Source organism: Sporothrix schenckii (assembly GCF_000961545.1).
Source record: "Sporothrix schenckii 1099-18 chromosome Unknown Cont43, whole genome shotgun sequence".
NCBI classification, from domain to species: domain Eukaryota; kingdom Fungi; phylum Ascomycota; class Sordariomycetes; order Ophiostomatales; family Ophiostomataceae; genus Sporothrix; species Sporothrix schenckii.
Window position 1 is genome coordinate 432642 of NW_015971144.1, and position 24506 is coordinate 457147.

Below are 24506 nucleotides of genomic sequence, written 5' to 3' on the forward strand. Positions count from 1 at the left end.
CCCAGCGACTCCATGCATGTCTCTGTGCTTTCTTTTGCGGTTGGCAACATTTCAGCACCTGAGCAGCTTGGCATCACTCCCACAGACAGACCTGCACTCCGCCTGTGTAGCGTGTCTCTTCTTCACCGCCAAATTGCCAAACACCTTCTCCACGATGCGCACCAATGAGATACTTTAGCACTTCCCGATCGATGCAAGACAAGAAGGTCAGTCAGAGCGTTGACCAGTGTGATGTGCTGCAAGTACGCCCATCGCACTGCCTCGTCAACCTGCTTCCTTCACTGTATTGAAAACATATGTTCCCCCTTTGGATACTCGCCGTCGTATTTTGCCGGGCCAGCCTGGCAAGGTGGTTGATTCGTCCAAGACGCGCACGATTGTGCCACCTCGTGCAGGACTTTTTGTATGCATCATGCACGCACGTAGCGAAAAGGTCATGATGTTGACTGTTGACTTTTGTGACAAACGTGTTGCCGAGTCTGAGGTGGTTGCCCAGCCAGCCGCATGCAAGCCGACGGACCTCCCTTGCAGTCGTCTCCCGCCTCTGTGCTCTCTGCCTTCTTCTCGTCTTCTATTCGTTTCCTTCGTTTCCTCCGCTCCCTTATCACACTGCTGTTATCCGTTCTGCAATGCAACGCAGCTGCATATGCATCATGCAATATGCCGTAAACGAGTACGCCGCTGTTGTCGTGTCGTCGTATCATCGTGTCTTGAGTCTTTGTGCGCCCCCCGTTCGTCATCGGACGCGTCCTCTGGCGGATCAGACACACAGTCCACAGCCTGCAGTGCAGAGAGTGCATATTTCCTCCGTCGTCTTTCGTCCTGTTTGCGCCCGAACCTGCGTGCATTGTGCGTGCATACAGAGTACAGCGCTAACCCCCAATCCTTCCATCGTTTTCAAACCTGTGGACGGGCCGCGGCATTTCTCCTTTTTTGGTTTCCTTTAATTTTATTATTTTCCCTCTCCGCCTCCTGCAGCGCAGTCTTCGCCACTCTTGTGTACCCTTCACCCTCCCACAGCATCACAGCATTTTGCCAGGCTGGGCGACAGACGCCTTCCCTTTCATCTTACGACGTAGGATTGCCCGTTTCAACACGACTCTCATACTTCGTAAGCGCTTGTCTTTCAAAACTCTCACGCGTAAATTAATTGATCTCCAGGAAATCCGGGGCCGTCGTCCGTGTCGTCGCTCGCCTGTGGGGCCGCTTTCATGCTTCCTTTTTGGATCAACGACCGCTCTTCCACCGCGACTTGCTGTCCTTTTGCAGAATGAGTTGGCTCGCCAGGTGACGAAATGGAGATGACAAAGAAGAAGAATAGCAACAGATGCCACTGCAAACAGTCTGCAAACAGTCTGCAATCAGCCCCAACGGTCGTCTCCGGTTCTCTTTGCCATGCACGCTCTTCAACCAGCCTTTTTCCTTCTCATTCTGCCTCTTTTATGCAAGTGATCGACGATGATCACTTTGAGAGCAATGTCTTGCAATATTGCACAGTGCCTTCATACTGTATGTAAAGTATATTGTACTGTGTTGCGTGGTCCCACTTTTTGCTACACGGACCAGCCAATCACAGTCTACAGAGGTCTCACCGACAATTAGATAGCCAACCAGATACGTCGTTGGCCCTCATAATAGTGGGTCCTTACGAAGGATTGCACTGCACACCAAACCTGGCCTAGCGCCAAGCTCCGACCACCTCCTTTTCACTGCGGAATATCAACCAGCCCTCCATCATCACGACCACCACAACGTCGTGCAGGTGACCCATCCTCATCTTCCCCTCCCCGCTGGTGCCCGACCTCTTTCGTCGCCCAAACGATTGGTTGTCGACATGGGCAGCCACATGTTTGCATGACCCGCCTCGCCCGCCTTACCTGCCTCGCCCGCCTCACTTTTATTGTTTGGTCTGTTGGTGTGCCTCGTGTGCGCTCACTTTTCCCCATTTGATTTGTGACAGAGATGCGGCAGGGAGCCGTCTGATTCGCCCAAAGTGGTCTCTGGTTGCTCTCGTACTTTGTAGTTTTCTGGTTTTCAATATGGTGGGAGGGTGGTAACGATAATCACACTGAGAATGGTGGTGGATGGATGGCTCGCCTCGTTTTCTCTTCGATTCTCTTCTTTTCCTTCCATGTTTCTTTCTTGTGCTTCTGTTGGTGTTCCCTGGTGCCTTCCCCCCTCTTTTGTCCATCCTTGTTGCTGGCTCTCTCCGATTGGGCCATGCAAGGGATGCGTTTTCCTGGAAAAGGGTGTGCTGAGAAGATCCGACAATTTAAGGAAAACGAAACATGATATTGTTCTTCTATTATCGCATATTGCCTCAGTCAGTTGGCGGTGTGACTTGTTTTCTGCACAATTGTCATCGTTTTGTCATCCCGTCACAAGACCCGGATAGAGAGATACGGGAAAGGAACGCGGCTGGACATTGGCGACAAAGGACAGAAGTGACGACGAACTGCAGAGTTGTGTGGTTCGGTCTGTTGGTGACGAAATGTGGTCTGTTTCTATTTTTTGTGCCCATAACCGAGAGTGTTTTGTACCGCCGTGTGACATTGCATGTGTTGTCCTGTCTCAGAGGTCGCCTTTTTGCTTGCCGTTACCGCCGTACGAAGCAGTGTTGGCCTGTTGTGGACGTCTTCATTGTGTTCCTAAAATATCACAACAGAAACTTGACGTTCCCATAGCAGCCACGACGAAAGCGTGTCGCTGGCGGGTGGTTGCGTCTTTGCAAATTTGCATTTTGTTTTTGATTTCTGTTGCCTCTACGGAGTATGATCTATCAATCAAATAAGCAAGCGGCCAACCCAAGTTTGAAGAAAACATCAGAGGGTTACAACAGGCTGTTGGCCAGAAAAATCTAAAAGAACAACCAACAAGATCGTCCGAGTAAGACCCAGTCTCCGAAATGGGTGGTAGAAAACGACAATTCCTAGCAGTGGGTGAGATGAGACACGAATTAGACCAGATCAAGGTGAAAGGTTTTTTGGAAAAAAAAAAAAAAAAAATCGGAAGGGCGATCATCGTGAGGTCAAAGAGAGAAAAACGCTTGAATGAGACACAGTGTCAAAGACGGGAAAGACAGAAACAGACGACTGCATTTCCGTGTTGAGCAAGGATTGTCCAAGGGTCCAAAAACGGTCTCAGGTCGACCTTTCCTTGCATCCAAAAAGCCCAAAAAGCCCAAAGTCCGGAGAGAAGATCCGTTTGCTTTTGTTGGTTTGTCCTTTTTTGCGTCCAGTTCAGGAATCTGAAGAGAATAAAAAAAAAATGTTTTGATAAGAATGAAAGCTATGAAAGTAGAACAAGGCGGTTTTTTCCTTGGGCCATCCGGCATGTTTTTGATAGTAATAAAAGTGGTAAGAAGATGGTAGTAATAGTAATAAAAGAATAGAACAGAAAGAGTAAAAGAAGATATCCCCCTCTCCATAAAAAGGTTTGCTTTCCTTGTAAAGCTGCCTTGTTCCGATAAACTCCACGCTTTGTTTAAAAAAACAGAAACAGTACAACAAATGAAATAGCTGACAAGACGAAAGGGGAGAAACAAGAGTAGACGTGAGACGTTCATGGCAAAAAAAGGTAATTTTTTTGTATCCCTTAAATTGGTTGTTCTGTTTTGTCGACGCAAAGACGGTGAACAACAAAAACAAACGTATTTTTTAATAACAGCCCTGCATGTTGAACATGGGCATGGGGTTGTGGAAGCCCGCGAGGTGATGGCTGTGGTGCATCGCCGCAGCCCACTGTTGTTGGTGCTGCTGGTGCTGCTGGTGATGCGACGAATAGTGAGGGTGGTTTGGGTGGTGCAGTTGCTGCTGCAGCAGGGGCTGCACGACGTGCCCCTGGACGGCGGCGTTCTTGCTCAGGACCCAGTCCCAGATGGACGGGAAGAAGAACTTGGAGCCCAGGGCGGCGGCCTGCTGCTGCTGGTGGAGCTGCTGTTGCGACATGGGTGCCTGCTGCGGTGGTGGGGGTGGCAGAGGCAGCTGCTGTTGCGCAGCGGGAGACATAGACACGGGTGCTGCTGCTGCGGGTGTAGGGGTAGGGGTAGCGGCCGCTGGAGGTGATGGTGGTGATGCCTGGAAGTGGTAGATGGGGGCGTGCTGCTGCTGCAAGAACTGCTGGTGCTGCTGGTGGTGTTGGAAGGCGGCCGGGGTGCTAACCGCGTCGACGCCCAGCATGGCGGCGTCCTCGGCCTCAAAGAAGACGGGGGTCGGAGGCAGGCACTGTTGGATGGGCTGGAACGGCGGGGGAACAGCAGCAGCCGCAGGAGACGATGCCTGGAAGACGACCTGCTGCGAAAAGGGAGGCGGGCGCACGGCCACCGAGGGCGGCGGCGGGGTTACGATCTCGGGCAAATCCTGGCACTCGTAGAGCTCGCTGTCCTCGTCGTCGGCCACCAGGGACACGTCGCCCAGGGAGACGCAGTCGTCGGAGACGGCTGGCGAGGGGCAGTCCTGGACGCCGACCTCCTCGACCTCGACCTCGACCACCGCGGTAGAAACGCTGTCCATGGTGTCCACGTCCTCAAAGATCTCGTCAATCTCGTCAACAGACGAGGCGGGCGTCAGCGGCCGGTCGGCCTTGTCAAACACGCTGTCGTCCTCCTCGGAGGCCACTTCGTCGTACTCGTCGTCCTCGGCATAGGCAGCATCCTCCTCGTCGTCGTCATCCACAATGGCGTAGTCCGAGGCACACGACGCTTCATACCCGTTGAAGTTGTGCTGGGGTGTCGTCGTAGGTGGCGTGAAGACGTTGACAGGGATCTGGATCTGCTGCTGCTGCTGTTGCGCGGCAGCAGCGGCAGCAGCGGCAGCAGCGGCAGCGGCTGCCTGTTCCTGCGGGGACACTGTGAAGCGCGGGCACGCCAGGATGCGCTGCTTGAGCTCGGGCAGGGTGATGCGCTGGTCCGGGTTGATGGCAAAGATGCGGGCCAGGATGTCGTCCAGCTCGTCCGACAGGGGCAGGATGGTCTTGAGGAACCGCGGATTGCGCGCGTAGGCGCGGTACGTCGAGTCGTCCGTGGAGGCTTGCTTCCAGGGGTTGCGGCCGCACGTCAGGTTGACGAGGATGACGCCCAGGCTCCAGACATCGTTGGGCGCACAGTAGTAGTAGGGGCGTTTGGAGTTTTGTCCCAGGCATTCTGAACACGTTAGCAACTGGCAAAAGGGAGAAGGGAAAGAGAAAAGGGACGAGTTGCCGCAACATACCAGGCGACATGTAAAATGTCGAGCCGCATCCGTAGTCCTCCGATCGCTCCGAGGCTGTGGCCAGCCCGAAATCCGCCAGCTTGAGCGTCTCGCCGCGGTCCGCCACCAGAATGTTCTCCGGCTTCAGGTCCCGGTGGTAGATGCCCTTGCTGTGCAAGAAATGCACCGCGTCCAGGATCTGGCAGAACACCTTGCGCGCCAGCTCGTCCTTGCCGACAAAGTGGCCGCACTCGGTGATGTTGTAGAACAGGTCGCCCTCCGCGCAGTACTCGAGCACGACAAACAGGCAGTCCGGGTACACGTCGATGATGCGGTGCATGGACACCACGTTGGGGTGCGCCGACGCCTCGTAGTGCAGCCGGATCTCGCGCGTCTGGTAGTCAATCTGGCGCGCCTCCAGCGGCGTGCCGTCGGCGTTGAGCTTGCTCAGCGCCTTGACCGCATAGCGCGCGCGCGTCTTGACGTCGACGGCCTCGTAGACCACGCCATAAGCGCCGGTGCCGATGATGCCCGTCAGCTGCAGGTTGCCCAGGTAGGTGCCAATCCGGTCCGCGGGCGCTACCGGGACGTAGCGTTGCTGCTGCTGTTGTTGTGTGCGTATTGACTGAGGTTGCTGCTGTTGCTGTTGCTGCTGGAAGAGGTTGGGCTGCGCGCACTTGGGATAGTCAAACGACAGGGGCGACGATGGTGGTGTCGGGAGGCCGCTCGGAGCCAGGACATTATGCATGTTATTTGAGGGGGGAGAAGAGGGGGAGAGAGAGAGAGACAACGAGACCGTTCCGGGATCCTTTAGGCCAGAAGAGAGGACATGTACAATGTTCTAATGTTGCCGTGTTTTCCAAGAGGTCGTAAAAAATCAAACAAATCCAGGGCGAAAGAACCAGCTCCGTTGTTTGATGCCGTTGTCCAGGAACTTCTCGGAGGAAGATGGTGACAGAATAGAAAGCCTTTCAGGAAGACGACAAGAGAAAAAGAGAGCGAGCACGAGAAAAGAAAATAGCTTCCAAGAGAGAAACAATAATCCTCAGGTCGGGTCTGTTTTGATTTCCTTTTCGTCGTTCGTCAATGAGAGCAAGGTTTCGCTCAAGAGGGTCGTCAAGTCCAAGAAAAGGCAAGCCAAAGGTAATGTCGAGCCGGGGAAACGTAGATGTATATTGAGCTTCGATTTAACGAGTCAATATGTGGCCAAGAGGTGAGATGAGATGCGTTGAGAATTGGGATGTGGACGTGTAAGAAGAGACGGAGAGTGAAGAGATGATACAGCCGGATGAGAGAGCGTGGGTTGATGAAGATAAAAGAAGAGAAGAAAAAAGGTAAGGGTATTGAAGAGAAAATAGGAAAATAGGGAGCGGTCAAAACATGAAAATATGAAAATATGAAAATTAAAAAGAGGTTTCCCAAACGGCTGATGGGGTTGAGAGGAGGTTCGAGATGAAGTAGGATGTAGGTGGTCGAGGGAAGGGGGGGTGAGGCCGTTGATATTGATAACGAACAAAATGGAGAAAATCGAGCTTTGCAACAGGAACGTAGGGACAAGTCGCAGAGGCAGGATACTTTCATCGACTAGGGCGGGCGAAAGAGCACAAAGGTACCTTGGCGAGAGAGGCGTGGTCGACGAGGACGAGGGCGAGGGCGACTTTGTCTGAGTGATGAGCGTGAAGGATGTGAAGGTCTGCACCAGGGCTGGGCGTCTTGCCGCTCGCACTAGCGTGGTCAATTATGGAGCAAAGCGTCGTAGTTTATTATGGAGGGGTGGGCGGAGGCCGTGTTGCGTTGTTTTGTACTCTGGTAAGGGGGGGGGGGGGGGTAAAAAAAAAAAAAAAGGAGCACAGATAAAAGTGGGGACCGTCAGGGTGGACAGAGGACGGCGGATGGCACGAGGATGTGGCCAGAGGAGCAGGAGACAGGGGTGGGTTACGCCTTGACGACTTTTGACTAATTAGAGCCCAGGCCTGGTTCGAGCCAGGGTATGGGACTGGGAGTCGTTTCTGCAGCCTTTGCCTGGAGTTGTTGCAGTTGTTGCAGTTTGTTGCATACCTGCACCAGCCAGGGGATGCCGGGCACAGGCCAGAGATGAGCACAAAATTCATAAACACGACGAAAAGGACACAAAACCGTGCACATCAGACAAAATGGTAGACATACACGGAGTAAAACAAACCAAAATAAAACAATAAAATAAAATAAAAGACGATAAAGAGGCGTTGAGACACGGACTCAGAAGATACAGACACGGTCCGAGACTGGTTAGAGACTGACTCTGTAAGACAGATGCACGCTCGAAGTGGTGGGTCGTGAGTGGCTTGCGGCTGCAGATAGAATAAAATTAAATCAAAGAAAATAGAAGAAATACGAAGAGTGAGAAAAGAAAAGAAAAGGCAAAAAAGAAAAAGGTGGCCAGACGACTAGCCTTTTTTGGTCAAAACCGGCGACGGCGAGGCAAGGAACGCAAGCACTACGACATGCAGAGGGGGGAATGTGTGGTGAGGCGTGGTGTGGCAGGCGAAGGTCTCTGGTGCCGTTGGCCATGTCTTGGATTTGGCAGACTGCAGACTGGAGACTGAGTGCGATGGTCTTGTTCTTTGTTTCGAGGCATCCAGTCACAGGCGCCCCATCGTGTGGAGGCGAGACATGGTCCTAGCACTCAACAGGCAACGCGCCTCTTTTAAAATTGTGTGAGTGGAGCATATTCCAACAGAAGCAGAAAAGCAGACGTAGACAAAACCAAACGGCCCCAGACACGCAATTGTGGGTGGTGACGAAAGAGGACAACTAGCCCAGGATGTGCAACAGCAGGATACGAATGAGAAGAGCACAATAAAAAAGAGGGGCCCAGGGGTGGCGCTGTTGGGCGAGTCAGCGGACGCGCATGGATTTGTCTCACACACGGGACAGTGGAAGCAAAAACAGAGACGAGGGAAGAAGGGAAGTGATGGGCGGTGCCACAGCCACTCAGAACACTGGGCCACAGGAGAGGCGGGAGTCTCGGAGTGTGCTGCCTGAGGTCGTGAGGTCGTGTCCAGTGTTGCTCTTCTCATGCATGTCTTTGCACGTCCCGTCGGGCGTTTGTGCGACTGTTCCTGCAAAATAAAAAATTCAAACTAAGATGAAAAGAGCAAAAACAGCACATCTCGCGGAGATGCGTGCCAAAAGCACCGCCGCCGCTTGCCGTCGTCCCGTTTCCAGATAAATCTGAAAGGCACCTGACAATGTTTCCTTTGTACAGAGTAGGGGACCACAAGGACCAGGTGGCCTCTCGTGTGTCAGCGAAGGCGCTATTCTATTTGGCCCCGTATTGTCCGTCTCCCGGATCTCTCGCATTTCCTCGTCCTCGTCCTCGTCCCCATCCTCGTCTTCACGCCGGCTTCCGTGGAGGCCGTCTTATTTTTGGCATAAGGCAGTGGCCCAGATCCAGACGGACCACTTCTACTAACAAAGGAACTCCAAGCCTCTTCCATACGCCAAGGATGTAGGGGATTAGGTACAGAATAGTGGATGACCTGTTCGTGCTCGGGATTTTCCACGACGGAGTTGGCGGTCGCTCTCGCGCTCGGCTGAAGGACGCCAGGGACGCACGACGCGTTTGCACTTGCACTGGCGTTCATGAGGACAAAGGAAAGTTTGGTATATTCCGCGAAAGTGCGCCAAAAGTGCACCAAACAGGCAACAAACATGCAACAAACACGCACCCCGCCGCCCTCTAAAACAGCGCCGTCTCCTTCAAAGGCAGTGCCCGATTGGCGCGCATGTCCAGACACCAGGCGCTTTTTGAGCACTTATCACACGTAATCGCCCCCCAATGGCAGCTGCTAGGCTGGCCCTTGGCAAGTCTCTTTTTCTTTGGCGAGCAAGATACCGCTGATAAGGATACGACGTGGCCTGGTGGGCTGCCCGAAACACCACTGCCTCAGGAACTGCCTCGCACGGTTTCGATCAGGCAATGCCCTCTGCTTCTGACTGGCTGATGGGGTTTTGCCAATGGCTTGGTATGGGGCCTCTGGGCATTGGACCTTACAAAATACGATCCCATGGGCCCACGGTACCGACGAACCCTCTCAATCTTTCGCTCTTCCCGTTGTGTTTCCCGGAGGAGGGCGTGAGGGTCCCTTGGAAGGGGGGATGAGGTGAGGGAATATGGAGAAACTGCCTGCGGACAAGACACCCGTTTCACCTTTTTGAACGTGTTTTGACAAGACATGCAAACGACGATGAAGTGGACAGCAAAACAGGCACAGGCAAGGCAGGAAGGCGATGGGGCAGGGAAAGCCAGGGAGAGGACATGCCTCGGTGCCCAAAGGGCGGTGACGAGCTGTCGAGATGCACTGTGAATGCACTGCGAATGCAGACAAATGCAAGCAAATGGAGGCAAATGCAGCACAATGCAGTCAACCTGTAGGCAGAATGTGCAGCACACTCACGGGCAGCACATCTCACTGGCTGAACAGCCTGGTCTGTGCTGTGAAGTGCAGACATGCATGTCGATGCCATATGCATAGAAAGACGCATGTTCTGTTGTACCTGTCCCTTCACGAAAGACGTAAGAAGACATGCCTTTTGGTATGCAGCCGCCCGAGTAAGCAAGTCACGGCCGCACTATTGGCTGGTGGCGTGCACTATTCTGCATTCATTAATCCATGCTGGTGAACTCTCTCAACGGTTTGCCGCCACGGCTGGCCATTTCGTTTCAGCTGCACCAACGCGGCACAACAGAGAGACACCAATGTTCTACGCCGTAAATGTTTACTTTTATTGTATGATGCAGTCTTTACATTGTGCAAGGTTTTATTACCATGTTTCCCCGTGCACGTACATAATTTCTATACTCCGAAATCCCGTTCCGCCCTGTTCTAAAAGATACTGCAATGTTGAAGCCCAGCGCTTCGAGAGTTTCACAAGTCGCCCCAAATTCAAACAAAAATCGTCTACAGTTTCATCAAGACAATCCCCATCAAAACCACTCGTCCATCATCAAGGCCCCCCTGCGCAAGCGAGTTGCATTCGAGAAATTACTTCGTATGCCGGGGTCATCTTTTTCACCAACTTCCAGCTTTGGGAAAAGACCGGATGGGTTTTGGAAGGGTGGTGTGGTCTGGGCAGAAGGAAACGACCGGCGTATCGACGAGAGAGTAATACGATGCAAGATACCCAACCGTGCCAACGTATGTGTCGTACTTTGTCAGATGGATCAGACCGCACGCCGAAAATAAAATTAGATCTGGGCACGGTCCAGCCGTCCTCTCCGTGCGTGTGGACTCCTCTTTTTTTGTCAAATTGTGTTTCTCTTCTCCACGCGCATCCAGCGGTATCCATGGTTCATGGCCCATGCTTTACTTTATTAGGGGCGATCGGCCAATAGGACGGAGCGGACTTGGTATCGAAAGTGGAAAAGGACCGCCAAAAGTTGGTCAGGGAAAAAAGGAAGACGCAGAAGCAGATGAAAATGTACAAGGGGAACGCACGGCAGAGACAGAGGCAGAGGCTAACAAAATGGACTCCACTTTTTCAAGCAACCTTTTATGTCATTGGATTTTACGATGTACGAAGTACGCTGAGGTTATGAACCTGAAGAAGGATTCTTAATGAAGAAAAGAACAACAAAAAACTCGAGATGTGATAGCGCCAGTGTGACACTCTGTGAATAATCCAAGCTCAGGCAACCAAAGTCGGTGTGCAAAGATGACAAGATGATACGTCGTACTGGCTGTCGGGTATGGAAGCAATGTTTCTTTTTTTTCTTTCCTTTTCCGTTGGAACCCCCGACTTCAGGCCACGCGACAATATTCCGTAGGCACCTTTCTGAGCAACAGGTGCTCATTTCGTTTGACTAATAGATTGCTTTCTTTTTGATATTTCTTTTTTTTTTTAAAAAAAAAAGTCTTGTAATTTGTGATATGATCTTAATTTTTTGTGAGTTGTTCTTTATTTTTGTTTCCTGTTTATTTTTCTGTCACGTTATTGCTTTTTTGTCTCGATTTTTCCCTCATTCCCTTTGACATGACCGATTTCCTTTACGATATGTTCAAGCGTACATCGTACATTTACAGTACCTTAACGAGCCCAGCTTGGCAGCCGAAATCTCAGCTGGCTCTGTATCTCCCCGGAGTGACGCGCAAACCCTTGTCTCTTGAACTATGCAATAGCGTGGTCAGGCCGATGAGACCCGTCCTGCAGCCTCGTAAAATTTAGGGGAGGCCGCATCTTGCCGGGGTAGTTGTGACCAGGTTTTGCACCACTTTCTTGCATGGGCATGGAGGCATATTTGTCTGGCATGTATTGCGACGTGCGTTGGTGTGGGTTCCTCCCCGTTTATCTGTTCGTCTGTGCAAGATGATTGGCCAAGAGGTCACGCCGGGTGAAAGTTGCAGGCGACACTCTGGCTCTCGACAAGGGAGGCCGGGGAGGCGTCAAGAACAGGGCGAAAAACGAGGCGAGCATCCTGTTTCCCCTTTTCCATACAGTTTGGTCCAGCCCACATTACAAGAAAAGTAATACTTCGTACGTCGCAGTGGAAAATACAGAAGATTGATCCACAATGTTCGAAAACCTGTCTCGCCCAGTCCAACCGAACTTGTTTTGTCGGCCTGTCGTTTTGTCTTTTGTCTTGTTCTCATCCCTTCCCAATGTCTTACGGCCTACTCCGTAGAACCGTTTTGCCGTTCAGTAGGCTCTTGGTTGCTTCTGGCGCGTCTCTATTTTTGTTCCATGTCTCAACCTGTTACAAAGACCCAGGATCCCTGAAATCAAAAAATGCCCTGAAAGAACGGGAGAGAAAGAGACACAACGATATAGGCTCAACTGCACACAACAGGATACGGTAAACGTGGGCAAACAGGGCAAACAGGGCGAGCAAGGCCGCCTGACGTAAGAGACACTTTCTCTAACACCTATGTAGAGCAAAAGGTCTCGGCCGATGACAACAAGCCGGAGCGTCGTCTCCATCAAAAAAGTTGAAAAAAAGAAACGATTCGCCTCCTTGACAAGATAGGCCCAAACATTGAAAAGGTCAAAAACGTCAAAATGGTCGATATGGACGGTATGGTCCAGCAGGTCGATCATGGTCACGACGTTTCTCGATCACAACGAAAGGATCCCAGAAAACAGGGGACACGGCCATTATCGGCACAGTGCTGCACGGTCCAATTTTCTTTTCTTTTTCCGCATAATTCGCCACCGTAAGGCACGCCACAGACAGTGCCGATTTCGAACATACATACCATACGTCAATTTTGACGTCCGTGCATGTCGATATGCGGAGGGAAGAAAAGGGAAGGCAAATCGGAAAGGCAAATCGGAAAGGCGCAAAAGCTCCGTCCTAGTTAGGCCCTACTAAGGCTGTTAACAGGATTGGTAGGCTGGCTGCTGGTAGGCTGGCTGCTGGTAGGCTGACAAAAAGACAGAGACGACAGAGGCTGTGTGAGTGGAGAGCACAGGAGAACCGCTGGCCGTACGAATTACTTTCGAACGATGAACACGGTGAGATAACGCAACAGCCCGCACGATGGAATGGGAATGGACTGGCGGATTGGCTGACTGGGCAGGCCGCGGCCAATTTCCTAGAATAGGATCAGCGACCGGCGTCAGAATCGACGATGGGCCCCCAGCAGAACAACAGCAAAAGGGACGGGAGAGTCGGCGCCCAGTTTCAGGCTATGCAACAATCCTTAAAGCAAGTACGCAAAGCCACCCACCCTTGACGAGCCGCTATTTTAGGGCATTTAGCAGGTAGTTTCACGTCTCTCAGGTTGATGCCAGCTAAGATACGAAATACATCCAGGTCAACTTCCCATCCTCTGCAATTCAATGTCAGAGAAACAAGAGATACCAAGACGATCACGAGATAGTACACTCTGATAAAGGCACGCATTGGTGCACACCAACAGGCCAGCCCTGGCCATGCGAAAGAGGGGAAGAGACAAAAACATGAGAGAACGACCAGCCCTTCCCATAGCGTGCCATCGTTCGTTCGCCTAGTGCTCAGAGATGGCATATCAAGTTCCATCCGTGCCATTTCGAAACAAAAACCACTACCGGGGTGCGTGGAGACGTGGCGAGCATGGGAACCGATTCCATGTACGACGTAATTGCGTTCGCGTGTGCATTCTTCGCCATGGAATCGGACCTTGCAATCGACGATGAATTTGTCTGTGGGAAAGAAGACGCTTGCGCACGTCAAAGGGGTTACTAGTGATGGCGGTCCCCTCTTTCACAACGTGAGTAGTAATACATTCGTACGTACGTATTGTACTGCATTTAATTTCAAAGAACACCGAAGCTGCCGGTGAGCATTTTTTGCCCAAAGGAATAGGTAATTACAAAACAGCACCAACAGGTGAAGGCGACAGTTGCGGCTCTAGGGCAACGGACAATGGACAACGGGCAGACGGCGTGATGAGAAACCGTGTGCCCCGACGAGGCGACAGCGGCTGAAGGAATCGCACTTCTCGTTTCGCTCTCTGCCTCTCTGCCTCTCCTCTCTGCGTGTGTGTCTTTGTCACAACCAGAAAGAAGGGGCGAAAAGGCGAGACCGCGAAAAGAGAAAAGTGTCAACATGGACAGATCAGGACAAGGCCCAACAGACATGGCTTTTGCAGGACAAGGGCCTTTTCACCCAATACTTTGTAAGAGAGGGAAATACTGATAGGCGAACCTCGGTCTCGTGGTCTGGCTCTCTGGGTGGTTCCAAAAGACAATTCGTTCGGACGGTCGACCAACAGACACAGACAGTCGTCACCCGGGCACACGGCACTGGGGTAGTAACAGTACAAAGTAGGCGGACAAGAGCACACTGGGCACACTACAAGTCCTTTTAGCGCCTTTGGGACTGTGATTGCATTCCTGCAGGCATTTCCCTCCTTTTGGGGGCCGTCGTTTAGACGTCTGGGCGTTTTCATCACAGTTGGCGCTCTCGTCCTCTCTTGGGACCGGCGTCTGTTCGTTAGGCTCGGTCCCCGTACTTTGTTCTCGGGATTTCTCAGTGACTATCTGTTCCCGGCGCCCCTGTCTGTTCGTCACAGCTGGGTCTCGTTGGCTTGTCCTGGTGGTCCTATTTGAAGGATAAAGAAGCAACGGAAGAAGACTGCCTCTGTGCCCTCCTGGCTTCGCTTGGACGGTACGATGGGTCGCTTCTTGTCCGTTGTCGTGCTGCTGTTGGAAAGACTTTCTTCCAGACGGTTCGATTCCGCATCTTCTACGGACATGGCGATGGCCGTCTCCATCCTCGATCGTCATCCTGATGATCTGGTTCCCAAACTGACCCAAGGTGGCCCAACCTGGTTCAAACGGACCCAAACTGGAAGAAACTGGGCGAACTTGGGCGAAACTGGTTTTCCATCACACGACCCCTCCCTTTTGTTACATTTTGACGACAAATCGACATTCGACATACGGAGATACGGTATCTCTTCTGTACGAAGTAAACGACAAACACGACAAAACGAACATCCTGACTATCACAGCCGTTTATCCTTGTCATGTCTGTCCATCTTGATATCAAACTGCTCAGCTCCATGTCAGCCATTAGTCTAAGCCAATCTCTTTCCGTCTTTGTCAATTCTTTCCACTGGACAGTCTTCCATGCCAAGCAAATCTGCATCGACATTCGCTAGCACCAAAGCTGTCACTGCACCGTATGCCTATGTCCCCTATTTTAATGGATTCTACATGTAGAGATGTACCAAGAGAGCATTACGTCGTCGAATGTAGTACTGGATTGTGAGCTGGCTGGGGATCATCTAAACATATTCCCAGTAGTCTTGCACAAATGCCACAAGAAAGCGGTGATCAAGTTTGGCCCCGCAGGTCTTGACCAGTCTTCAATGGCAGATGGGCCGCAGCACGCCCCTGAACAAATCAAGGATAGATCGACACAGTCGATGCAGTCCGTCGAAGCGTCGAAAGCATCGAAAGCATCGAAAGGCGTCCAAAAGCCCCGGCTTGGCCGTCTCCGCCGTTCGAAGCCCACCATTTTTGACCTGACGACGCACGGGCCTTGTCATTACTTTCTTGTTCTGCGACAGAAAGCAGACAAGATCATCCTCCGCTAGCTGTTGTCAACCCAGCTGGCCGTGCTAGGGAACAGGCCAGTCGTTAGTGTCTTACTTTCTTCGATCTTCGCTTCTTTTCGTTTCGAGTATGCCGCCTGGCTGCCCAGCCGCCTTCCCCAAAGGATAAGGATGGGATTCTTTGCCAACTCCCATCTTCTTGTGTGGTAGCCAATCGTGGACCTGCCAACTCCCCTCCCACTGGCTGCACATCCCTTTGCCACCGCGCTACGCAGCTGGACGGCACCGTCTCGACGGACGGGGCCTGGACCTTTGTCTAGGTGCTGGTCTCTTTGCTGCTCGACAGCCAAACAGAACACGAAAATGCATAGCGTGTCAGCGTGTGTTCCGGGCACCTCGTAACACATAGCCTGTGGAGACCTACAATCCGGTGCTGAACAGGGTGTTGTAAAGGTTGTTGGTGGCTTTGTGGCTGAACCAGGTGACCTCTAGGCTTTGAAGGGGACACCTGACCAGGCACAATGCCAAAAAGAGAGCCATAATGGGGGCCAAGAGACTGTGCACAGCGAACAGATTGGATCGGCGGCTGAGCCACTGTGTGACGCCAATCGTATTTAAATGAATGAATTTGACGAAAAATAATTGCAAAAATGGAGCTGTCTGGCCGAAGAAGCAGAGAGCCGTAGAGAAGGTGAAGGTAAAAGTGTGAAGGTGTGAAGGTGATTAAAACAAGCTCGAGATGCGCTCCAGAAATCAAATAGCCTAACGAATCGGGTTTCGTCAACCACAACGTCAGTCCGGATTGCAACCCGGCGAGTCGAAAGAAGCCCAATCTCGTTTCCTGTCTTACACCATCCAAACAGCCAATGAGAGCTCCAAGAGCTGTCCTGGCAGACGATGCCAAACTGCTGCCCGTCTCGCTCGTGTACAGCGGACAATCCAATGATGGAACACAAAGGGCCGTCTTGTAAACGGACTCTGTAGTTTTGAACCGGCACTCTTGTAGCTTGGAAGCTATTGCTCCCGCAAACTTTCACTTTTTGGGTTGCAAGACGCGCCGCCAGGGAGACTTGACGGCAGGCGACAAGCCTCTCGCCTCTTGCGTCTTGCCTCCTGCCTCTCATCGTCTGGTCCCTGGCATCTTTCCCGCTTTGAATCAGTTGCCAGCCACAAAGCCCTGTTGCTCTCGCCGTCGAGGGCCGTCGAACATCGTTCTGGCCGTCAGCGACGGCGTTCTTTCTCTGTAGATTCGCCAGCCCGAACGTCGTAGCTGCGGGCGAACAATCTCATTCGCCATTGACCATCGACCAAAACGACTCACACGGCTGGCGGTTCGCTCTTCTCCGGTTCCTGTGACGAGCGATTATTGAGGAGGATGACATGAGCAAACGGACCAAGAGACGCCAGGTGAGCCACAAGTGCATCAAGGGCGAGGCTCCCGAAGCCACGGCTCTGGTGAACCCGTCAGAGCTGTTGGCCCAATTCTGACCCAACGCAGGCGGCCCAAATCGTGCAGACGTGAGGCTTCTCGGTGGTTGGTCTTGTTACTTGGTATGCCCGAGTAATCCTTGATGCACGCTCTTTGTTTCTCTTGTCTATTCAGGTTCTTGTCTAGTCTGTATTTGTTTATTTTTTATCATTTGGGACATTGGGATATTAAAAGGTTTTCTTATTGCCTGAAGCATTCTTGGTTTGTCCATGTCTTTGTCGTTTTATTTATTTTATTTTATTTTATTTTTTTAAAAAAGGGAAGAGTTATCTACTCTCCCTCGAATGGTTTATTCTTTGGCTGAATCGATATCAAAATCAACAAAACGAACTGGTCTCACATAATCGCCAAAGATACGTACAACGGCTGACCACGATTTATGCGGCCGCAGTTCAGATACGTACAAGAGAATGAAAGCATTTGCAACAAAACTGTCATGAAACCTATCCGCAGTTGTCTCCTGTCTGCAGCACGCGTGTCACAATAGTATATCCCCTATCAGCCTTCTGTATGACTTTCGGGCTGCACGGTTGATTATTGTCTATATACGCGTGGATATCTGCCGACTCATCATTGATTATGGCAAAAATGTGATGATTGAGATACTAGCGATGATGACGATGCTGGTGACGACTCTTTTGACCACGTATTGATACTGCATGTTATCCTCGTCGTTGCTCAAAATAAGATTAACGGTGGCATACATGCGAGAGTATGTCGTACAGTGTATTGTTTTGCTTGCTTGCACTACATTGTACACATTGTACGTACCACTGGCGTGACGAGCACAAGTTTTGTTGGTCGAAATTATGTCAGGCAATAGCTGGCCGTGTGTTTTGTTGGCTTTTGTTGCCTGTTGGTTGGAATGTCTGAAAATGGCTTGATGATACAAAAGTCGCCTCCCATCTTACGCAAAAAGTTGCCCAACTAGGAAAAAAATCAGATGTGGCCTCAGTGTGGTTCGGCCGTTTACGGAGCATTGCTGACGGGCCACGATGGCAATTTTTGGTATGACCGTACGTACTTGAGAACATCAAGTGATGAAAATGATATTGTAGATTCAACGTTGTCGATTCGCAACATCGTTTACCGGGACCGGTCGCTTATGGGCCACTTATTAGCAATATACGAGAAACACAAGAAAATAAATGTACAAAAGATAAGAATATACACGGCATATCGACAAAACCCGTCATTGTGATATAGTGCTTTGCTTGCATAATGAAGAACTTTTGGGACAATATTGTGCTGTTATTAATTAATTTTTTTTTTTAAAAAAACAAGGCGGCAAACAAAGTCCTATGGCCTTTTGTTATGTTTTGATAATGTTCAACAAAAGAAAGACATATCCAAAATGTCTTCAAAAACGAGGCCCGGTTGCCTATGTGCCTACGTTGAATGACACATTCAGAAACGACGATGACTGGTGACGGACATGAGATGTCGTTGGTCGCATTTGCCTTTGACGTTTTCCCTTATTCTTTCTACGGCTCCTCAGTGGCTGCCTAGTCGAGGCTGTCATCTTTGTTCAAACAAAACAGAAAAAAAAAGAACCCCCTGTCATACAGAACTAGTCCTAATCCGGATTCTGTTCAAAAACCAAAGACAACATCATCCAGAACGGTGAACAATATCAGCGCATCGAACCATTTTCGAATAACACGTAGAGATGCCATGAATATGGGAGTGCATTGGCCGGGTGACTCAGGATTATGCGCAACAGGTGTCACAAAGACAAAATGAAGAGATGAAAAAAAAATCGTGGGAGCATATGATCAGAAGAAAGAGAGGCAAAACTCGGCATCACAAAAATAAACCATGACATGGTGTGCCAAAAAAAGAATAATACGACTGTCACGCGGTCGAAGCCGGATCAAGTTGACCATCGCCAGCCTTGTAGCAGGTCGCCCTATGGCATAAATGACAGCCTGTTCTTTTTCGTAGATTCGCCGCTGTTTCTGGCTTGTGCCAGCGCTTCCCGTTTGGTTCTCGTGGCTCGCCACTGCCACGCAACAACGCAAAGTGGTAAGCATCCACAGCCTTCCGGTGGCCTCCTGTCGTTACCCACTCGAGTCGCTGTACTGCGCCGACTGCAAGCCGCTGAATACGATTTCAGCGCTGTTAACACTTGGCCTCCTATATGGCAGGGTGGGCCATTTGCTGGCTGCCTGGAGCGGGTCTTTGGCATTAACTCGGACGTGCTGGAATTCACAAGTACGAGGAGGGACTTGCTCTATAATAGTGCCCATTTCTGCGATGGGTGAGATGGACTGCTGCTATGGGCTCCATTTTTAGGGACCCCTAATCTTCCAAGATGAAATATGGGTTGTGGAGATTGCCACGACGAAAACGACAGCATGTTCTCAAACAGGGAAATAGTGGTATGCATCCCGTTGTTTACAGTGGATTTCTGTGCTAGATAGTGGACATTATTATACTCCGCAGTGGGCATCTTGGAGTCAGGCGTATCACTGTGTGGATCGTGCAGGATGTATTGGTTTTTTTGTTTATGTTTTAGGGGGTACGTGGTCAAGATTGAGGGTCTTTCATACGCGTTTTAACCCGAGCCACCTTTGTTTGTGGCTTGATACAGCGCCACACTCTCGACGTCACAGCATTCTGCACAGTTGAGACAACCAGCAAAAATTATGTAGCGCTGCTCTGTATGACGTGCATTGCAAAGGGATAGGAAAGAGATAAAATATGGGACACACATTGCCACGATGCTTGGGGCCCGAGGAGCCCTTTTTGTTGCGTGTGTTTCATGCCTTTACTTGCTTTCTTATGGCAAGGTGAAACGAGACCCGCAAGGGGACTGCCACCGTAATGCCAGGCCATGGCCATAAAATGACTGTCCCACATACCAAGCGAAGATCGCACCAGTATCATTGCACAGCGTATTACGTGACTCTGGCTCTCCCTGTCCGGGAATGGGCGGTGAGGGCGGTAAAGCTGTGCTGCTGCTCCTCTTCCGGTGGAGCGACGGAAGGGAGGAAAAGAACGTTGAAACCCAGGGAGATTGAGACAAGAAAAGTACATCCCCCTCGTGACGTACTGTTAACTATGAGCTGCCCTCCCTCTCTTGCTTTATTCCTTGCCGGAACGTGTGAGACATCCACAGGGACGGCATCCTACGGGTCCTCTGGAAGCCAATGGAAACGAGCCGGGAATGGAAAGGGGGAATGGCAAAAAAAGGATGAAGCCAAGAAGAAAGAATGAAGGAAGGAATAAATTCGCAGAAGAAAGTCGAATCTCGACTCGAAGAATGTAGAATCAGTTCTAGACTGCGAATGGGTGTTTGAACAACCAGACGACACGTTTCAAAACGAGTATGCTTTGTACGAGGGCGTGGCATAAAGTCACATCGAATGATACGAGAAGCACGGTAATTAAATATGTTTATATATACTCGGTATTTATTGGAAGGACATGAATACTTTTGTGTATAAAATATTGTCTTTTTGTTTACTGACTTGCTCTTTGGGACTTTTTTTGAAACAATAAAAAGGAATATTTCAACTGTGAAGAAAAATGACAAGAATGTTGATGAACTTGAGTACAATATATTAAGAATAAAAAAAAACCTCGTATACAGACAACTTATGCTGTGGCTTTGAAAACTGCCGAACTCTCTCACCGCCAATGACACTCAATGCGTTGTCCGCCACTCTCATAAAACGGCATAACGACGGCGATGCAAATAAAGGAACTGAAATAAAGATGAACAAATGATAGAGCACAACGAATGCAAGGCGGAAAACAGTAGATGATACCAACTATATGTCGGTCGTATTTCGTGCCTTGTGGCATTCTGTGACGGCTTCTAGACTCCCTTCACCTGCATCGGACATCCCTACAGTGCTTACGCTGTACACACAGCATAATTTATACCTTCATACCGTATCTGCACACCACGCCTGAATACCACACCTGCAGGCCGTGATCATAAATACTGCACCGAGTAGAGTGCTCCCTAGGAACTCATTCTCCATTCCTGTTGTGTCCCCTCTCGCTTGCAGTCGGTGACGGGGTATTGTACGGTCTTGGCATCGAAGGGCATTCTTTTGCCCGAGAATAGAGAGAGTGGCAGAGACAGAGAGTGACAAGTTTCGTGTTTTCTCGTCCGTCGCCTCCAGATGGCTCATCACTCTACGTCAAATAGATTAATCCATAATGCATGGCATATGATCAGGCAAACAGGCAATACCGCAACAGGGAGGGCTATATTGAAAAGAGGAAAACAGTGGCTCGCGTGGCCAAGCGCAAAGACAACGAGAAGAGCACCAGAGCACGACGACGGTCGACAGTGGTTGCATTGAAACGCCGGCTTTGTCAATCACGCTCCCGTCAATCACGCCAACACCGCCTCACAGACGCCGACCAAGGGCCAGGGGATGCGAATGAAGTCGAGGGTGACTGCGATTTGTTCTTTTCCGTCGATCCCGGGTCCTCAAACAAAACGGGTTTTCTATTTTTTAATTCTTTGTTGTCACCCTCGTCTTGCCACTTCCCGCTGCTGTCGTGCTGGCCCAGACGGCTTGCAACAGTGGTACAGAGAGCGGGTCGCACGAGCACACTGATATCACATCGTACCAACAGCATTGTAAAGGACAGGGGGGTAGTTTGAGAGTGAACGAAAATAAACCAGCGTTAACTTTTTTTAAAGAACACGATAAGACACACAGGCCATCCTGCGGTGTTGTAAAAAAATAAAAGAAGCATACATTGCAGGGGAAAAAACTGCAAAAGACGGACGTGCATAAGAGGACATTAGGCTGCTGGGCCGCCATTTTTCTGTTTTCCTATTTGCTGGCCGCGAAAGACGGGAAACACTGCAATAAAGGGAAGCTTCTGTTGGGAAGTTTTTTCATTGCTTCGTCTCGTCATTTGTTTATTGGGTAGTGACGAAAGCACACACCAACAGGCAACTTGAATATGTGACAACTATGGGCTGTTTCTTTCTGAAAGACCAACAGACATTCGAATTCACAGGAGACGACGTAGGTGATGAAAGGAAATAGAAACAAAGACGTAGCTATACCCGAAAAGAAGGGACCAATAACAAGGGGAAACATTTCAATTTATTTTGTCCAATCTAAACGTTGATCGTGCAATTTATTCAATCTATTCAATCTATTCCCTTTAAACACTGTAAACACGTCAAAAAACAAACCCAACAATTCAACAATCCAACAATCTTGCACCAATCACGGGCCGCCATGGAAAGAAATGCAATATAGACAGATGGACAGAACAGCAAGACCGGAAAATGTCCGGTCGGCGCAATCTATCGCACGATCTCTTGGTTGCCGTCTCAGCAAATGGACCCCCTGTATGCTTTGCTTTCCTGCCGCATCAAGTATGGCCGTGCAGCAGATCCTATGGGAAAGGGAAAACCTAAAAGACCCTTCCTCGGACAAAGGGTGTCTGTCAATATATTTTATATGGTTGCGGTGTCGCCTTTTTGTTTCGTTCTTCGTTCTTCGCCGCATGGTCGGCACCGAAGCTGATGGGCCGCTGGTCTGTGACGCTGCTGCCTCTGCCACACGTCTACGCTTCCACGCTTTCCACGCTTTCCACGCTTTCCATACTTCCCATACTTTCCGTTCGGTCCCATCTAGATGTGTATGTTGATTGCCTATGCCACCTGTGCACTCTATACGGCTGTAATGGCCTAGACGCGATGACGTGACGGCACAAGAGTGCAATATCGAAAAGGCTTTGCAGTGGTATGCTGACCAGCATTTTTTTTTTTTTTTTTTTGTATATGCCCAATGGTACCTGCCGTCATATCCCACCATCTATTCACCCTTTCACGTCCACGTCTTGCTCTTCTTTGCCATGTGTCGGGTGTTTCAATATCGTGTATAATATGATTTGGCAACCCTTTCCATCACGAGGGCGTGTAAGAACGAAACGGCAAAAAAAAAAAACAAACATCCTGAAATTCCTGAAATGCCACGCCACCACAATCATAGCAAAGAGATGGAAGACAGCATCGTCGCCTGTTTTGTTAACCAATGATTTGGTGCCGTTGGGGCGGAACCTTTTCCGACGCCCTTGCCTTCTTTAAACAAAGATGAAACGGGTCATGGTCGACCACACAAAACGCAAGAAAAGCGGCGAAGAAAAAAAAGAAAACGGGCGGATGAATGCTCGCTCATCTTTAATAACAAAAGAAGATTGATAAGAGGCACAGGGCATAGTGCTCACCCCCACGACCCACGACCCACGACACGTCGGTGCAGATAGGCTGAGTTGGTTGTCCTACCGCCCCGTGCTTGTCTCCGTCGATTTTCCGTCGATCCCGTCTGTGTCATCTTGTCGTCGTCTTTTCTTCTTATTCTTCTTCTTTTCCTCTTCTCTTCTTTCGTCCGTATCATCCGCACCGCTTGCCGTCTATTTTCCCGTCTTATGGCTTCTGATGTCTGTTAATGTTTTGCCATGACCGATCACGGAGAGCATGGAGACAGGAGAGACTGTAAAATGGCATTCTAAGTCTCTCAATGACTTCTCCCTTATCAGCTGTACTAAGAGAGAGCCGTGGTGTGTGATATTCGAGCCGGCATTGTCCGATCTGTACGTTGCATGCGCTTAACAAAACACTACAAAACAACTCGCCGAGGAAGAAGCGACGAATAATAATACCAGTCATTAAACAATGGAGAGACTCGGTTCTCGAACCCGACCGAGGCCGTGTTTTGAAAGCGTCGCCTAGTATGATGTTCTTCATCTGAAATGCACCGGACTTGGCTTCGGACATCCTAAATCGTTGAAATCAATGAATCAATGAAAGCAATGAATCAATGAAATCAACGACACGACTAATCGTTTGAGGGAGCATTGTTGGTGTTCGCTTGGCTTGCTGACCTTCATGGTCGGCGTCGGTGTTGGAAGAAAGCGAGCCTCTTGGTATTGTTCTCATGTAAGAGTTGGGCCAGAACGAGGGAGTGAATAAGTCAAGAAGAAGTAAAACGAGAAATTCAACAACAATATCTGCAGTGTCACGAGCCTGTCCTCGGCCACATCGACTGGAAGTCATAAGAAGGAATTTAAAAAAATATAGGTAAAATAAATGAAAATTAAAATTCGGCGCACCGAGGCTTCAATAGTGTATGGACCGGGGCCAGGCCGTGCAAAGCCACCGTGAGGTCAAGTGTCTTTGTGAGAGTTTGCCTGCCGCCAATGTTTACTTTTAGCCCGATCCGGACATGGCCTCCCCGCTTTGCTGACCGTCAAAGGCGTTCAAACGTCATCCCATCCCTTGCATCACTGGGCGGCGCTACGGAGTATTCAACGGTCTGATGCGACCTCTTTCTCACCATCTGCAGCGACCGGCGGTTGTCCGCGACGACGTTTGTATTTTATTTCTTTATTTATGTTCATGTGTTATATGCGGAAATGCACTTGTCCCTTGTCGACAACGAGGTGACCCTCGGTTGTTGGTGGGACATGGACACGCAATGGCCGAGGATGCAGTGGTTGGTGTCCGTTGGCACGCCTAGGACAGCAGCACGACAGGTTCCTCGTATTCCTCGTTGGGCGAGCTCGTACGTCCTGCAGGCTTTCTCGCCATTTCTATTCATCGGTTTCTCCCTTGGGCGGTTCCAGTGCTGCGTCTCCCCCCTTTGACCGGTCGGTCAACGGCGCCCAACAGGACACGACCGACTTTGTTGAACACTGACAGGGCCGCTGGGCCATTTTCTTTCTTGGGACAGCATCGTATTGCCATTCCGCTGTTCTCTCGTCAGCCTTCGTCCTCCCTTGCTCCCGAAGAAAAGTTTCTTTTCAAACGAACACAACCCGAGA

At 50.3% G+C, this 24506-nt stretch overlaps 2 protein-coding genes across 2 annotated transcripts; both read right to left on the reverse strand.

Moving 5' to 3' along the window:
* Positions 1-3656: 3656 nt before the first annotated feature.
* On the reverse strand, positions 3657-5934 carry SPSK_02278 (uncharacterized protein; the record flags this gene model as incomplete). Its single annotated transcript, XM_016729150.1, has 2 exons — positions 3657-5140; positions 5208-5934. The coding sequence occupies 2 exons, from the start codon at positions 5932-5934 to the stop codon at positions 3657-3659; spliced, it is 2211 nt and encodes a 736-aa protein (XP_016588882.1).
* An 8281-nt stretch (positions 5935-14215) lies between these two features.
* Positions 14216-14422, reverse strand: SPSK_02896 (uncharacterized protein; the record flags this gene model as incomplete). Its single annotated transcript, XM_016729755.1, has 1 exon — positions 14216-14422. The coding sequence occupies one exon, from the start codon at positions 14420-14422 to the stop codon at positions 14216-14218; it is 207 nt and encodes a 68-aa protein (XP_016588883.1).
* Positions 14423-24506: the final 10084 nt, after the last annotated feature.